This window comes from Phyllostomus hastatus, unplaced genomic scaffold, assembly GCF_019186645.2.
Source record: "Phyllostomus hastatus isolate PE091 unplaced genomic scaffold, TTU_PhHast_1.1 phas_contig_40, whole genome shotgun sequence".
Taxonomy (NCBI): domain Eukaryota; kingdom Metazoa; phylum Chordata; class Mammalia; order Chiroptera; family Phyllostomidae; genus Phyllostomus; species Phyllostomus hastatus.
The window spans coordinates 26,509,451-26,528,199 of NW_025333872.1; the positions used below are offsets into that span (position 1 = coordinate 26,509,451).

Below are 18,749 nucleotides of genomic sequence, written 5' to 3' on the forward strand. Positions count from 1 at the left end.
CTTGGTGATATTGGTCTGAAGTTTTGAACATGCAAATGTGCTATATTTATCAGGTTTTTGTTATCAGTGTTTTCCTGGATGAGTGAGAACAATCTGCAAGTGCTCCTTTATACCCTAGAAAAGGCAGCAGCGAACTCCATCTTGTGGGTCACATGTAGCCCACCTCCTATTTTACTGGATCACATCATGTTCATTAAGTACCATCTCTGGCCACTTTCACACTACAACAGCAGAGCTGTGTAATTGAGACAGATAATATATGGCCCTCAAAGACTGAAATACTACCTCACCTTTAACAGAAAAGTTTGCTGACCCCTGCTCTAGAACTGCTCCAAAACAATAATCACAAGTCACATGCATCTGTTAAGCACTCAAAATATGGCTAATTCAGCTGGCATGTGCTATAAGTGTAAAATACACTCTAAACTTAAAATAGTGTGAAAAAGAAATTTAATGTCTCATTAATAATATGTTTTGACTCTAAGTAAAATGATAATACTTAGAACGTATGACATTAAACAGAATGCATCATTAAAATAATTTCATGTTCCTGAGTACTTATTTTAATGTGGCTACTAGAACATTTAAAATTTCACATGTGGCTCAAAATATACTTCTATTATATTAGCCTTGACTGGTGTGGCTCGGTAGGTTGGGTGTCATCCTACAAATCAAAACATTGCTGTTTTGATTCCTAGTCAGAGCACATGCCTGGTTTTCGGGCCAGGTCCCCAGTTGAGGGCATGCAAGAGGCAAGAGATAGATGTTTCTTTCCCACGTCAATGTTTCTTTCTCCTGCTCCTCCCTTTCTCTGAAAATAAAATTTTAAAATATATGCGTGCGCATGTGTGTGTGTATATATATTTCTACTAGATAACATTGCTCTAGAATAAATGCAGTCACATTGATTTTTAAAAAAGGAGGAATAATCATTCCCTCCTCTAAAATGAGCACTCTAAATAATGATACTTACAGTACATTTACCAGTATCATCATCATCCTTTTCTTCATAATAGAAGTAGACAAAAGGGATCCAGAGGAACACACAGAATAATATAACAGAATATAAGGCTGTGGAAAGAAATAATAAACTGAGTTCAACTAAATACATATGAACTTAAAAACTATTTATATTTATATCTATACCTGTATCTATATCATATATTCACATAGCAAATTCACTCCCCCATCTGACCCCTATACACCTAACTCTATGTGTACATGTAATATTCAAAATACCCTTTTCTGACCACTGTCCCAAGAAATCAGTAACACTATTAGATAACAAAGCATAATTCAAGTAAACTATGGAGCAGTTTTTAACAATAATCATCACAATAATTCTGCCAATAATACTTGTGGCAGCTAACATCTGAGCTCTTACAATGTACTCAACAATACAGTGTTAAGTACTTCTTGTGAATCATCTCATTCAAATGAACTTAAACTTTCATATTCCTTCCAACTTAAAATCAAGTACAGCTGACACAACTGTTACAGTTGCCAGTCACTCAAGTTAAAGAAACAACTATAATTATACTGTTGTTTTAATAAAAGTAATTTCCCTAATCTAAATTTCAAATATGCAATGTTATGAAACTTATCTTACACAAGATAAGTTTATCTTACAAACCAAGATAGAGAAAAGTAAGTACAATAGAACAGTAAAATTAGATTCAAAGTTAACTAATATGGATTTACTATTTATCTCTTTTAAAGTGATGTTGAATTTGAGATACTTTCAACCAGCAGCAAATCAAAATATTTCTTTTAATTCATATGGAACTTAAAATTCGAACAGCCAAAGATAGACTATAATTAATAGCATAAACAACTTTTTGAGACTTAACAAACCTACCCAAGAAACCTGTTTTTCAAATCTTCTGTGTACTTAAATGTATCTGCTATACATAAGTTCATGGAAAACACAGCAACAATGTAATTATGTAAACCAAACACAGGGTGACAATCATTAAACTCCTTTGTAAAAGAAAGCATCTGTTACTAATGTATAATGAAACCTCAATTATTTATTCTCGTGAAAGGAATAACTGTATCAGTTATAGAATTTTTAAATATAATCTTAGTACTTACTAACACTGTACCTCATTTATCTGGAGGCCAGTTATAAAACAGCTCTCACTAAATCTAACATAGCTCAAAAACACAGAATGAACAAAGCCCTAAATAACCAACAGAAAGGTCAGAATTCATTTATACTAAGCAATCAGAAAATGACTGCCAGCATACTGAATTTTGCCACTACAGGTATTTAGTGAAATTTGTGCAATCTTTTAATGTTTTGAGAAACTAACATACAGTAAGGCATTAAGGGTAATGAATACTGTTGTTTCTACTATAGATCAGGGAGTAGTTAGTACTAACATTTCCATTACATATCTAAGACCCAATGGAAATAAACACATTCAAAAAAGTAAACAAAATAACTATTCTAAAAGCTTTAAAAAATTAAACATAAAAGAGACAGGACTATAAACTACCCTAAATGTCATACCACTATTATAACTAAAATAAACAAATAATTGGTTTATTTTAATATAAACCCTGAATTAGCATAACAGAGTTTGTGGGCTGATAACCACACGCCAGAAACTTTGATAAACAGATGCACTAAGGTTTGGGTTCAAGGTCAGTATGTCACTTGTCTCTACTACGTGGTGGATTTGGCATTTAGCTAGCCAAAGAGCCTAATGACTATTTTATAAACATTCCTATTATCCCTGAAATTATGTGACAAATGATCTTATAACTGTGTAAGTTACCATTGTATTTAATTAGCATAACAAGATATAAAATTCCTGTATGCAATAAAATACAAATAATTATTTTTAAAATGGGCAAAAGACAGATACTTCATTAGAGACGATAAACAAAATGGCCAAAAAGCATACTTTAGAAGGCGTTCATCATTGTTCACCATCAGGAAGATACAAACTAAACTTATAATGAGATAGCACAGACCCCAAGAATAACTAAAATTAACCTTATAATACCAGGAGTTAACAAAAATGTAGAAATGATATTCCCATACTTTGCTGTAGAGAGTACAAAATGGCACAACATTCTAGGAAACTGTTTAGTAGTTTCTTAGCAAGTTGAACATGTAATTACCATATGACCCAACAATTTTAATCCTCTAGTATTGAAGCGAAACAACATGTGCAGAGTATTTCTGCACAGAGAAGCTGCCTGAGCTGCAGATTCCAAGGCTTTTATTGGGCACTTGTAATACAGACACATCTGCCTGGTTGACAATCTATGATGACCAAAACTACAGATCTTGCCAAGAGGCAAAGCAAGTATTCACCATAAATCATGTTTTGCACAATCTAAACAACCTGGTACAGCATAGTTCACATTCAGTTGTACAAAACTACCTTATCAGTTAGAAACATAAGGAACAGCTCAAGGACTAGGTTCCCAGGAGTTAAGCAAGGGTTGTCTACACAAGCAGGCCTTCCTGAGGATATACAAAAGTAACACGTCCACTAGAATGTTCATAGCAGTATTATTCAGTGACAAAAGCTGGAAATGATCCAAATGTCCATCAACAGGTGAACTGATAAGCAGACTGACTGTTATTTTAATAACTATTACATAACAATAAAAAAGAAGTTATACATACATAAGACAAAGATGAATCTTATAGATCTTATACTGAATAAAACACCCTTAAACACCACAGTACGTTTTCTATTATTGAACTTAATGAAATTCTAAAACTGGCAAAACTAACCGATCATGACACAAGTCAAAAAAGTGGCTGGTGGGGGCAACAGCTGTCTGTAAAGAGCCATGAGCATGTACAGCAAGCATGTACATGCAATGCTTGTACAGCAATGCTCCCGTATGTGCTGGTAGAAATAGTCAGAAAAAGACAGTTTCTAGAAATCAGCATGTGGAAGAAGTGGGGAACACACTATGCTGAGTGACTCTCAGCAGTCTGGGATTCAGAGTAAGAGTAGAACAACTGCTCTAAATCTTTGCTTCCCTGACCACATTCTAAGCTATCTTCCAGATATCTGACTGTTCTTCCTCGGTGTCCTTTGTAAAGATTTCTGCCTTTAACCCACAAATGGTATACTATAAAGACAAAATTAAGTTAACATTTGTGTCTGTTTCACATCAGTTGGGCTTATATATCTGTAAATGGAAAAAGTGCTGCTACCACTTCCAAGAAACAGAGAAAATGTTTCAAGTTCTACTTCAAACTAATAGCTATTTTCAAGGGAAAATTATTCCTAACTCCAGGATATGAGTGATGACACATTCACATCCTCACATCTTTATAAAGTGTGCTTACTTTTAAATGTTTTTGTTAAAAGTCTACTAGTAAATAAAAGATAAAGAGACTATTTGGTTTAATTGTTTCACTGACATCAAAGTAATATGTTAAGAAAAAATTTTAAACCCTCATGACCACAGACATTGGCAAAAATTACACTCATGGGGGCATCTGAGATCTGGCTCCCAGAATATGTGGTTAGTTTGGTTTAAATAAGCCCCTTAAAAAATCCTCTAAAAATTAGACTCACAAAACAAGTTCTTTTTCAAAACAACTTATCGCCCTGGCTGGTGTGGTGGACAGAGTGCCTGCCTATGAACCGAAAGTTTGCTGGTCTGATTCCCAGTTAGGAGCACATGCCTGGGTTGTAGGCCAGATCCCCTACATGTGAGAGAGGGCCTGTGAGAGGCAACCAACAGTTGTGTCTCTCACACCACTCTTTCTCCCTCCCTTTCCTGCTCTCTAAAATTAAATAAAATCTTAAAAAAAACTTATCAAAAAACTTACATAAACAAGTGAACAGAGAACCATGGAAAAAAGAACATGGACAAAAACTGTAGCAAACAGTGTAACATAATATTATGATTTTTTAAATGTACACAAATCAAACAATCTAGCTTTTAAAAACTGTTTATAATTCACATGAAAACTAACTTGGATAAATTAAGCTTTAAACCTTTATACATTCTGTATTCCTCCCAACTACCAATGGAAACAGAAACAAAGAATAACTTCGTCAGACTTTTGTTCAAGATGGTAGCATAGGTAAACAAACTTCGCCTCCTCACACAACTACACAAAAATTACCACTAAAATATAGAACAACCATCACTCAGGACCGTCAGAAACCGAGCTGAATGAAAGACTGATGACTATGGAATTAAAGAAACCACATCCATCCAGACTGGTAGGAGGGACAGAGATGCAGAATGGGCTGGTCCCATGTCCACATGTAGTGAATAAAAATTCAGGAGAGGCATTTGGGGTTGAAGAGTCCCAGCCCCACACCAGGCCCTCAGCCCAGGGTCCCAGTGCCAGGAAGATATGTCCCCACAACTTCTGTCTGTAAAAACCAGTAGGGATTGAGTCAGCAGAAGAAAGTTCTAGAATCCCAAGCAGTTCCCCTTAAAGAACCCACATACAGACTTAGACTCAATCCATCTGAGCTCCTGCACCAGGGTAGCAACTTGAAAGGCACTAATGGCATACAGAGAGGAACTGAAGTATCTGGCATCAAGGCAGAGCTGGGGGGCAGCTTTCTCCCAGACAGAAAGGCAGGGATAGGCCAATGTCCCTTTTCTAAACCCTCCCCCAGAGAGCCACAGAGCCACAGTGCCACAGGCTACTGCCATATCTGAGATTCCATCAACCTTACTAACACAGTTTGCTCCTCCCTGGAGATACTCAGAGACTTCCTCCCACCCAACTTATGGGCCCACCAAAGCTGCTTTTATATATGAATGGCTGGTCTTGGTTCATGGTTCACAACTTCCTAAATCCTGTCAAACAAGCAACAGCCAGCCTCAGTGAGCCTACAGCCCTTCTACCTCTTGCTAAGTGGCCCCAGGCCTGGCACAAGCAGCAGCCAGCCCAGATTTACAGATTGGCTTTTCCTGGGAATCTTCAAGCCCAGCACAAGTAGCAGCCTTCTCAGATTGCTTTATACCTCAGGCAGGGTAATCCTGGGAAAACACAGGTGGAGGCTGACCTTGCCCTGTACCTCCCAAGAACCCCAGGACCTAACACAACCAGTGGACAGTTACAGAATGCTGGAGCACCACCACCCTGCACACCAACAGCTGATCTTCCATGGAGGGCAGAGGATGGTGGTCAATGGTCACAGCCAGTCCTTCCAGCTGACTGGCCTGGGTTAATTCCTCCCATTGACCAGCCAACAGCAACAAGGCTCAACTACAAAAGGATGGTGTCCTCAACCCATATGGAGTAAGCACCTCCCAGCTTGGGTGATAGAGAAGGCTGTGCCACTGGACGCTATAGGACACCTACTATGTTAGGCCACACTATCAAGACACAGAGTCATAGCAGCTCTACCCAACACATAGAAACAAACACAGGGAGGCTGCCAAAATGAGGAGACAAAGAAATATGGCAAATGAAAGAACAGATCAAATGAAAGAAAAAGATTAAACAAAATGGAGATAAGCAAGCTATCAGATGCAGAGTTCAAAACACTGGATGTAAGGATACTCAAGGAACTTGGTGAGGACCTCAACAGCATAAAAATAATCCAGTCAGAAACTAAGGATACTCTAATTGAAATAAAGAGCAATTTACAGGAAACAACAGTACACTGGATGCAGCTGAGACTCAAATCAATGATTTGGAACATAAGGAAGCAAAAAACAACCAATCAGAACAACAAGAAGAAAAAAGAATCCAAAAAAGTGAACATATGGTAAGGAGTCTTTGGGACAACTTCAAGCATTCCAACATTCACATCATAGGGGTACCAGAAGGAGAAGAGAAGGAACAAGAAATTGGATATATATTTTGAAAAAAATAACTTAAGAAAGCTTCCTTAATTTGGTGAAGGAAATAGACACTCTAGTCCATGAAGCACAGAGAGCCCCAAACAAGATGGATGCAAAGAGGCCCACTCCAAGACACATCATAATTAAAATGCCAAAGGTTAAAGATAAAGAGAGAATCTTAATAGCAGCAAGAGAAAAACAGTTAGTTACCTCCAGGGGAGTTCCCATAAGAATGTCAGCTGATTTCTCTAAAGAAATTTTGCAGGATGAAGGGACTGGCAAGAAATATTCAAGGTCATGAAAAGCAGGGAACTACAGGCAAGATTGCTCTACCCTGCAAAGCTATTATTTAGAATCGAAGGGCAGATATAGAACTTTACAGACGAGAAAAAAAACCAAAGGAGTTCAACATCACCAAACTATTATTATATGAAATGTTAAAGGGAATATTTTTAAAAAGATGATTAATACTATGAAAAATAAAATGAAAATAAATGCATATCTGTCAACAACTGAATCTAAAAAACAAACTAAGCAAACAATAATAACAGAGAGAAAAGCACTGATACAGGGAGCATTCTGATGTTTGCCAGATGGGAGAGGGGTGTACAGGAATGCGTGAACAGGTGAGGGGATTAAGAAATACAAATAGGTAGTTACAGAATAGCCATGGGGATATAAATTGCAATATAGAAAATGGAGTATCCAAATAACCTATACATATGACCTATGGACATGAACAATGGAGTGGGGACTGCTGGAGGGAGTGTGGATTGCTGGGTGAAGGGGGGTAAAGAAAGAAAAATTGGGAAAACTGTAATAGCATAATCAATAAATTATAAATTTTAAAAAAGAATAAGTCAATATTTATGATAGTATAATTAACTCTTAAAAGGCTTTTTGTTTTAGAGGGTCAGAGTATAAAGATATTTTGGGAACTGTAAAAGCCTTCTAAAATTATCCCATTTACTCAGCTGAAGAAATCTGGGTCAAGACTTCTAAAGTGCATATCCAATACCCATTTTCCTTTACTTGGCATTCCCCTTTTTGTCCTCCCCCCTCCTCTTGCTTCCTGACTGAAATGGATACATTATAAACTCGAACCTTTTTGGATTCTGTAGTGACCTTAAGGTGGAAATCACGTACTAAGGATAAAAAGCAGAGGCAGAATTAGGACCCTCATGATGCCAAGCGGCTGCCATACCAGCCCTGGACAGCCTATCTCTAGACTTATTTTGAGTGAGACTAAAAAACCACTATACTATTTAAGCCATGAATTGCCAATTTGTTTATAGCAGTCAGGTATATTTCCTGAAACACCCAAACATCCACTCCCGAGCTATCCTGAGCCCGTGGCGGTGCTGCCTGGGAGTAGTAAGTGTAATTAGATCTCAATTAACTTTTGCTAATGAACAGGGTAATCATGAGGTACAAAGAATCCCCTGGTTTCAACATATATTTCTCCTTGTCTCTACTATGTAGTATAGCAGCAACTCTACTTCCCTTAATAATCAGCATAAATCATTCCAGTCAATGTGGTAACTAGTACTGCCTATTCAGTCAATGGAAAAAAAGGAGGCAGAAATGGTCAGGTAGAAATACCTCCTCATTCATCCTTGCTGGAAGTACTCTCACAAAGCTATGAATTCTAAGCCAGCAGACTTCAGTAGCATGATAAGAAGCAAACGATTTGTGAGTAGTTTACTAGGAATAATATTACAAACTGCCAGGCTCACTTAGTTATCAGTAATATGCATAGATTATGAGAGGAAGAGAAGCATAAAGTGGTCACTGATCCACAGTATTCTCTAAAATATAGAAAGAGCACTTCTCAATTCATTGTATGAAGCTAGTAGACCCTTGACAGTCAAATCTGACAAGAGTAAGATAAAGGAAAATTAAGGAACAGTCTCACCTATGAATTCATATTTTAAAAAATCCAAAGCAAGACAGCAGTAAATCAAATCCAGCAAAATGTTTAAATACAAACCCATGCCCAAGGTGTGGCTTAGTTAGTTGGGCTTTGTCCTGAAAGGAAAAGGTCACCAGTTTGATTCCCAGTCAGAGCACATGCCTAGGTTTCAGGTTCAGTCCCCACTTGAGGTGTGTATGAGAGGCAGTCAATGAGGTGAGCCGTTTCTCTCTCACAATGTTTCTCTCCCTTTCTCCCTCCATTCCCCTCTCTTTAAAAACAAATAAATAACCAACCCACAATATCAATGACCAATCTGTGTATCCTAGGAATGCAAACTTTAAGAACTATCTATCCATGTAATACATCAGTTGAAAAAATAAACAAACAAACAAAACCTCACATAATTATCTCCCCTGATAAAATATATTGAACTCAACAAATATCTACTGAGTATGTTTAAGATATCATTCTAGGGGTCATGAATATGTAAGAATTGTTCACATATTCTGACTGCAAACCCTTTTTTTCTCTTTTAAAGCATTATTGAGATATAATTTATGTGATATACAAATTACCCACTTAAAGTATACAATGACATTGTTTTCAAAATTTTCAGAGTTGTATAACCATCAGCACAATCTAATTTTAGAACATTTTAGCCACTCTTCCTCTAAGTCCACTGGGCATCCTTATAACCAATGTTTTGAACTCTACTCTAGTAGATTGCTTGTCTCCATTTTGTTTAGTTCTTTTTCTGGGGTTTTGTTGTCTTTTCACTTGGGCCACGTTTCTTTTCCCCCTCATTTTGGCAGGCTCCCCATGTTTGTTCCTATGTATTAGGTAGAGCTGCTATGACACCCTGGCTTGGTAGAGTGGCCTAATGTAGCAGGTGTCCTGTAGGATCCAGTGGCACAGCCTCCTCTATCACCCAAGCTGGGAGGTGCTGATACTTAGTATCCAAGCTGGATACTCTAATTGCACCCACTGTGTGGGTCATGTACACTGTCCTCTTGTAGGTGAGGCTCGATTGCTGTTGGCAGGTGAATGGGAGGAATTTACCCAGGCCAGTCAGCTGTAAGGACTGGCTGTGACCAATGACCACCAACCTCTGACCACCATGGAGGATCAGCTGTGCAGGGGCCCATTCTATAGAGCAGTGCTTTCTTCAATAAGGATCTGGTGCCCACTGAGTTTTCCTCTTGAGTGTTGTCACTTGTTGAAAAGGTTCCCTGTGGTGCTCCAACACAGTCTATAGCTGTCCACTGGTTGTGTAGGTTTTGGGGCCTTTCGGGAGGTATAGGCCAAGGTCAGCCACCATCTGTGTTCTGTCTGGGGCCACACAGCATAAGATACAAAGCAGTCTGCAGTTGGCTGCTACTTGTGCTGGTCTTGGAAGTACCCAATCCACTGAGCCACAACAGCCAAGACTCCTTCCAGATGTTTATGTGCCAGACATGGGTGTGGAACCAGTCTGTTCCATATCTCTGCCCCTCCTATTATTCTCAAAGTGGTTTCTTTTTTAATTCTGTAGTTAGTTTCTTCTTTAATTCTGTAGTTGTAGGACTTTCATTCAGCTCGATTTCTGGCAGTTCTGAATAATGACTGTTTTGTAGTTTAGTTGTAATTTTGATGTGGTTGTACAACGAGGTGAGCTGTTTACCTATGCTGCCATCTTGACCAGAAGTCTCTAATATTCAATTTTTTAATTGTGTCTTTAAGAGACAATAATTTTAATTTTGATAAAGTAGAACTTATCAAGTTTTCTATTATCAATAATGCTTTTGATGTCGTATCTAATAACTCTTTTTCTGTGTCAGCATCAAGAAGGTATGTCTTTCAATTTCTTCTGCAAGTTTTATATTTTTATAGTTTAGATCTATAACTGATTTCTGAGTAAATTTTTTGTTTGATGTGAGGTAAGACTCAGTGTTGTTTTCATTATTGCTGCTGCAGCATGTGGTTATCCAACTTATTCACAATTTCTGATTAAAATGAACTGAATTAAATTGAATTGCCACAGCTGCTGAAAAATCAACTGACCATTAATGTAAGGATCTATTTTTGGTCTCTTAATTCTATGGCTCTTTATACCTATGTCCATTTATGATATTAGTGTGTTGTTTACTGTGTTGTATACTAAGTTTAAAATGCCAATTCTGTAATTTTCTAATGTTTTTTTTTTCAAAAATGCTTTTGGCTACTCTAGGTCCTTTGTATTTCTACATAAATTTTAGGATCTACCTGTGAATTTCTTAAAAATAAATAAATAGAAGACTGTGGGTCAATTTGATGGAAAATTGCTATAATTGCCATTTTTACATTATTATGTTTTCTAATCCATTAATATGAAATAAATCTTTACTTATTTAGATCTTCTTTAACTTTTATCAATAATGCTTTTTAGTTTTCAGGCTATAAGTCTTTTTCACTTCTTCTGTTAAATATAATCTCAGGTATTTTTTTTACTGTTCACACTCTGTGAATGGAACTGTTTTATTCATTGTATTTGAACTGTCAGTTTCTAATTTTCATACTGATCTTGCATCCTGTGTCCCTGCTAAATTTACTTATTGGTTCTTGTCTTTACATAATTCCTTGAGATTTTCTAACTATCAGATCTCATGTCAGCTGAGAAAATAAGAATCTTAACTTCCCCTCCAGTTTGCACACTTTTATTTTTTTTATTTTTAAGTATGTTTTATTGATTATGCTATTACAGTTGTCTTATTTTTCCCCTTTATTCCCCACTGCTCTGCACCCGCCTTCACACCCACATTCTTCCCCCCTTAGTTCATACCCATGGATAATACATATAAGTTCTTTGGCTTCTCCATTTCTTATAATATTCTTAACCTCCCCTTGTCTATTTTGTACCTACCATTTATGCTTCTTATTCCCTGTAACTTTTCCTCCATTCTCCCCCATCCCCGTACCTGCTGACTACCCATTTCTCTGTTTCTATGAAGCAATCTTCATTTCTGTGATTCTGCTCATGTTCTAGTTGTTTGCTTAGTTTGCTTTTGTTTTTTAGGTACAGTTGTTGATAGTTGTGAGTTTGTTGTCATTTTACTATTCATAGTTTTGATTGTCTTTCTTCTTAAATAAGTCCCTTTAACATTTCATATAATAAGGGCTTGGTGATTATGAACTCCTTTAACTTGACCTTATCTGGAAAGCACTTTATCTGCCCTTCCATCCTAAATGATTGCTTTGCTGGATAGAGCAATCTTGGATGTAGGTCCTTGTCTTTCACGACTTGGAATACTTCTTTCCAGCCCCTTCTTGCCTGAAAGGTTTCTTTTGAGAAATCAGGTGATAGTCATATGGGAACTCCTTTGTAGGCAACTGTCTCTTCTCTTGCTGCTTTTAAGATTGTCTCCTTATTTTTAATCTTGGGTAATGTAATGATGATGTGCTTTGGTGTTTCTTCATGGATCCAACTTGTTTGGGACTCTCTGAGTGTCCTAGACTTCCATGTCTAGTTCCTTTGCCAGATTGGGGAAGTTTTTCTGTATTAGTTGTTCAAATAAGTTTTTAATTTCTTGCTCTTCCTCTTCTCCTTCTGGTACCCCTATGAGTCAGATGTTAGAGTGCTTCAAGTTGTCCTGGAGGTTCCTAAGCCTCTCCTCATTTTTTTGAACTCTTGTTTCTTCATTCTGTTCCAGTTGAATGTTCATTTCTTCCTTCTGCTCCAAATCATTGATTTGAGTACCAGTTTTCTTCCTTGCACTGTTGGTTCCCTGTGCATTTCCCTTCATTTCACTTTGCATAGACTTCACTTTTTCCTCCATTTTGCGACCATATTCAACCATTTCTGTGAGCATCCTGATTACCAGTGTTTTGAACTCTGCATCTGATAGGTTGGTTATCTCCTCACCACTTAGTTCTCTTTTTGGAGTTTTGATCTGTTCTTTCACTAGGGGTATATATTTTTTTGTCTTGGCACACTTGTTATATTGTAAGGAGCAGAGCCTTAGATATTCCCCAGGAACCATCAACCCACCAACCCTGTGACACTGTCTGTGAGGGAAGTGTCAGAAAGGGAACAATGCTGCTTGCTCAGCCTTCAGCCAGCTTTCAATCACTTACCCCACTACCCACAAGCAAACTGGGCCCTTCTGGTGCTGATTCCCAGGTGTGAGGGTTTGTGTATGTTCTATGACCCTGTGGGTCTCTCCAGTAAACCCACCTTTGAGGATCGGATTCCTCCCACCACTGCAAGGTTTTTACCACCAGAGATTTTGAGGCTCTATTTCCCTGCCCTATAGTGCTGGAACACTGGGTTGCATAGTCTGTCTGACTCCCCAGTTGTTCTTATCAGTTATCCATGCACAAATGTGGCACCACTCTGTCTACCATCTGCCACCTCATATACCCAGTTATCCAGCCACCACCTTGCTTTATGTCCTCTCTGGCCCGGCTTCCCTTCTCCACCTCCCCTACCAGTCTGAATGAATGTTTCTTCTTTAACTTCTTGGTTGTTGGACTTTCACACAGTTCGATATTCTGATAGTTTTGGTTATTTTTTGTTTTTAAATTTGTTGCTGTCCTTCTTTTGGTTGTGCAAGGAGGCACAGTGTATCTACCTATATCTCCATCTTCCAATCCCTGAATGCCTTTATTTTTGGATTTACTGCACTATGTAAACCCCATTATGATCTTGAACACATTAGTGAAAAGACATTCTTGCTTTGTTCCTAATCTTAGAGAAGAAGTATTCTCTTTTACCACCAAACATGTTAGCAGTAGTTTATTCATAAATGAATGATCTTTCTCAGATAAAGGAAGTTTCCTCCTGTGACTAGACAATTGAGGGTTCTCTCAGTACTGGATCCTGAATTTTGCAAAAATAGATCATTTTTCATATCTATTGAGACAATCATGTGGTTTTTGTCTCTTATTCTATTAATATGGTATGTTACATGAGTGAATTTTTGGATAGTAAACCAACCTTGCATTCTGAAGACAAATCCCACTTTGTCATGGTATATAACATATAATGCTAAATTTAGTTTCCTAAAATTTTGTTAAGGATTTTGTATCTATGTTCATGAGGGTTATTTGCCCATAGTCTCCTTTTCTTGTGATATCTTTGCCTGATATTGGTGTGAGAGTAATAATAGCCTCCAGAATGAGTTGGGAAATGTGCCCTCATCCATTTGTACAGAATATGCATGTGTAAAGAGTTTATAAAGTATCAGTATAATTTGTTTAAATATATAATAGATTTCAACAGTGAAGAAATCTGAGTATGGAGTTTTCTTTGTGAGAAGATTTTAAATAGCTAATTAACTTTTTTTACTTGCTACAGGGCTATTTCTTCATGAGTCAGTTTTGGTAATTTACATCTTTCTAGGAATCTGTCTACTTCATTAAACTGTTTGATTTGTTGGTATAAAGTTCTTTGTAAAATTCCTTTATAATGCTTTTAATTTCTATAAAGTTGGTAGTAATGCCCCTTCTTTGATTCCTGATTTTATTAATTGGCATCTTCCCTCTCTCCTTCCTGGCTCCCCTTCTCCCTTTCCCTTCTCCCCACCCCTCTTTCCCCTCTCCTCTCTCTCTCTCCTCCCTCCTTCCCTTCTCTCTCTCTTCTCTTTTCCCTCCTCTTTGCCTCTTCTCCTCCCTTCCCCCCAATTCTTCTCCCTTTCTATCAAGCTAAAGTATTTACCAATTTTATTATTTTTCAAAGACCCTACTTTTCACTTAATTGACTTTTTCTATTGCTTTTGTTTATTTCATTGATATCTGCTCTAACCATTATTTTCTTTCTTCTGCTTGCTTAGAGTTCAGCTTCTTTTCTTTTTCTAGTTTCCTAATGTATAAGTTTACAAACTTGAGGCTTCTTTTCTAATAGAGAAATTTAAAGCTGTAAATTATCCTCTAAGCACTGCTTAACTGCATCTCATAAATTCTGAGGTACTGAATTCTAATTTTTCATCAGTTCAAAACATAGCCAAGTTGGGGAGGAGGGGTTTGAGGCAGGCATGGCAAGGAGAGAGGTAACAGACCTAGTCTAAAATACTACAGACTACCACTGTCCTCACCAGTTTTCAAGTATAAACACTTCTCAGATTGTTATATACCGCTGGTTGATTTGCAAACACTAAGCTGTTCTTTTATCAATTTTGTCATACTTTGGGGGAGAGGATCTACCAACCTTCTTCCTTGGCCAAGTATAAAATCACACCCCCAGATCATTCCATCTTAACAACACAGAAGTAGTACTCATAAGAAGAGACATGAGAGAACTTGCTTTCTCTCTTTCTGTTCTTTGCCACGTAAGGACAGAACAGGAAGGCAGCCATCTGCACACCAGGAAACAGGTCCCCAACAGATACTGGATACCCTTGATCTTAGACTCCCCAGCCTCCAAAACTAAAAGAAACTAAGACAATAGGGAGAAGTGGTCAGATTCAGGATAAACTTTGAAAATCAAACACAAGAAAATGTCCTGCCACATTTGATACAAAATGTGAATTAATAAAGACTCATGATGACTCCCAAGGTTTTTGGCCTGAGCAACTCCATCCTTCTAGTTGCTGTTCACTAAAACAAGTAACCGTACACAGTGTAACAGATTGAAGGTCAGCTGTTTTAGAAATGTTAGATATGTTAGATTTGAAATGTCTTTTACTTCTTGGTAGAAGTTGTCACTGACAACTGGGCACAGCAGTATGATATTCAAGAGAGGTCTGCACAAAGATTTGAATCTGGGAGTTTGGCATATAGATAGTACTTAGAATCAAGCAACAACATAATATCACCAAGGAATTAACTGAGATATCTCTATCTCTGATAGCTCCAAGGGTTGGATCCTGGGTCATACAGACATGAAAGAGGTCAGGAAGAAGAGAAGAACCAGCAAAGGCACTCAAAAAGCACAACCAGGAATGTAATAAAGAAAATCAAGGCCATCTATCTCTCTCTCCTGGAGTGTTAAGGAAGGTTTATGATATTCATCTGACAAATTAGTAGTTTGTTTAGAGATAGAATGTACAACACACACTAGTTCCAAGTTCAAGAAAGCACTTGTTTCCTTAATAGTTCCTCTTGGAAAGAGATTCTTGGGCCACTAAATCTCAAGGAGTCATTATCCAGAGAATCTCTTGAGCAAATCTAAGCAGAACCACTTAGAAAACTCTCCCTGTGGTTAAGAACATTCTTTTAAAAAGGGAGGAGGGGACCCTGGCTAGTGTGGCTCAGTGGACTAAAAAGGGAAGATGGGTGCAAAAGTTACTAAGATGATCACTCGGTAAATTATATAATGTTTAGGTATATACCTGAAACTAATATGTCAACTGTAACTGAAAAATAAAAAATGATTTATAAAAAAAGGGGGGAGGGCATAGAGAAAGTAGGATAGGACACAACTGTTAGCTCATCAAAAAGAACTTTACAGATCTTAATCAAAAAATAAGTCCCAAAATGGTACCAATCTATCTTGTCTATGAAACATATTAAAGATATTTCCAAGACAATAAAGGCTCAAAAAGATGTAAAGTTAATGGGATGCCTTCAATATTTGAATTTTCCCATATCATTGCACTGAAAAGATCTTTTTCTTTTACTCTTAGCTGATTTGAATTAAACAACAGCAGACAGCACCTATTTTGCACTATCCACACATCTCACATCTCACATGCTCAATACACTATGAAGTAGGTACTACTCTGTTGCTATTTCACAGAAGAAATCACAGAGAAATTAAATGACTTCAAGGTCCCATAGCAGTCTTCTCAAATTAAAGGGACTGTAAACCTTAAATTCAATAAAGACTTCTGGTACAGTTTTTGAGCAATTAACCAATAGGGAGTGGGGAGAAACTTAGGTGCTGAAAAAGTCTGGAATAGAAATAAATATGCATACACTTTGACACATAGTAATCTGGGACTGTTTGAATAAGTGCACCCATACAATGGAAATCAATGCAACAGACTTTTTTACTATACAAGATCCTCATAGCAGCAGTATTTGAAATAACCAAAAAGTAAACAACCTAACTGATCATCAATATTTGAGTGGATAAACAAACTCTGCTACTATTACAATGGACTATTATACAGCAGTGAGAGTCAACACAGCACTTTTACCTGCAACAATCCCAACGATTCTGATATAATGCTGAGTGCTATTTAAGCCAAACAGAAAACAATACATATTACATAATTCAACTTATATCTACTCAAGAAAACAGTAGTCCTAGAATTGGTGCCAAGAGCAGAAAACATGGCTAGGAGGTAGTGAAAGGCCAACTACAAAAGAGCTAAACACAATAGCCTTGAATAATTCCTGCTGGTGGTTTGGGCCCTCCTTATTTCTATAATCCCTGCATTCAAGCAAAATCAAAACAGAAGTTAGAAAAAATATTAGGTAAAAGAAAAATTCACTTAACAATTTAAAAAAAGTAGATAGTGAAAGAATTAAAACTAAAAATTTTAAGGTTTAAGAAAACATTAAAATAAAGTAAACATTTGTAATAAACTACAATAAATAAAAGGTAAGAATCTAAAGGTTAAAATAATTTTGAAACAAAAATAGAACTCAGATAAAATGTTAAACACATACATAGAAGAAAACACATTGCATAAGAGGCTCACACATAAGGTCAAAACAGAACCAAGAGGCCCTGGCTGGGTGGCTGGAGCATTGGTGGGAGCATTGCCTTATACACCAAAAGGCTGAGGGTTCAATCTTGGGTTGGGACACATACAGGAGGCAACCGATCAACATTTCTTTCTCACACTGATGTTTCTTTTTCTCTCACTTCCCCCTCACTCTCTCTAAGCACATCCTTGAGTGAGAACAAAAAAGTCAGAGAAACGCAGTTCTTTAAAAGATAATATCAGAGAAATTTGAAGACATAGATAAAAAATAAATATAAATATTCAAAAAGAAAAAAGGAATGAGTCCTTAGTGTTTCTGTGGTAGGCAAAACATCCTTAAACGAGGGAGTCTCCTTCTGAGAACAGGGTCCCCATGAGTATAGGACAAAGGTACAGAAACAAAAGACTTTACCCTCTCTTCCAACACAAACTTAGGAAACTATCTCCTTCAGAGGCACCTTCAGTAAAGTGAGGATTGTTAGCCAATCAACATCTGGGGAGTATCTAGTTGGTAGAAGCAGCTGTTTGCGTGATTTTTGCAAACTTTCCAGAAAAAAATCATCCAAGTCCATTAATGTAACAGAAGTTTCTCAAAAATATAGTTTCCACACCTTAGAATTAACAGAGATCCTTTCAGGTTATCACAACATGAAAATTATTTTCATAATAATAACATGTTTGCCTTTTCACTAGCAGCTGTTGTATTCTTTGCCACCAAGCACTCACCATTGGGAAGCACTTTTATTCAGAAGTCTCTTTAAGGCAATAGTAATTCTATTAGATGTCCACCCCTGAATACACAACTTTTCAATATTCTGTGTGAAGGGGAGTACACATAAAGTATACTTGTGAGAAGCACTTGTGTTGTTTCAGTGTGAGTTACACTAGTCACATTTTCCCAAAGAATACCATTTTTACTTGAAAAAAGAACTGACAGACATGCAACGGTTGTCCAGATTTGAAGGCAAGACTTGAAGGCAAGACTCGAAGGTAGACTTGTTAGGCAAACTTTCTAACAAATGAATAAAGTGATCCTGTCACTTCAAAGAAATTAGAGTATTTTTTTTGCCAGTGATAACACCTGAGCTTTCAAGAGAAAATTAGAATGTTTGAAAAACTTGAATCCACCACTTTGAGCTTTACATCTTTCAAATATAGAAACACTTCTTTAAACAACAAAAAAAAGAACAGTGGGGATATTAACAAAATGCAAGAGTAAATCAGAATCTCTCTGGATGTAGCATTAGTACTATTTAAAATGCCCCTAAATAATTTTTGAAATTGCCCTGGGGTTTAGTGCCACTAAGCATTCCTGTAGGTAACACCCCCATAGGTAACATCCCGTAGGTAAAAACTATTTATTAAAACACAATTCATTTAATGACAAGCAGCTCCAGCTTAGGAAATAATATCCACTTTAGACCATGCCA

General features: G+C 37.1%; 1 protein-coding gene across 1 annotated transcript in view; it reads right to left on the bottom strand.

Moving 5' to 3' along the window:
* LMBRD1 (LMBR1 domain containing 1) overlaps positions 1-18,749 on the bottom strand; it is a 102,681-nt gene that overhangs the window by 67,696 nt on the left and 16,236 nt on the right. Inside the window, exon 4 of the mRNA XM_045843262.1 lies at positions 974-1,071. Coding sequence (XP_045699218.1) covers positions 974-1,071 — 98 coding nt within the window. The remainder of the gene's footprint in view (positions 1-973; positions 1,072-18,749) is intronic.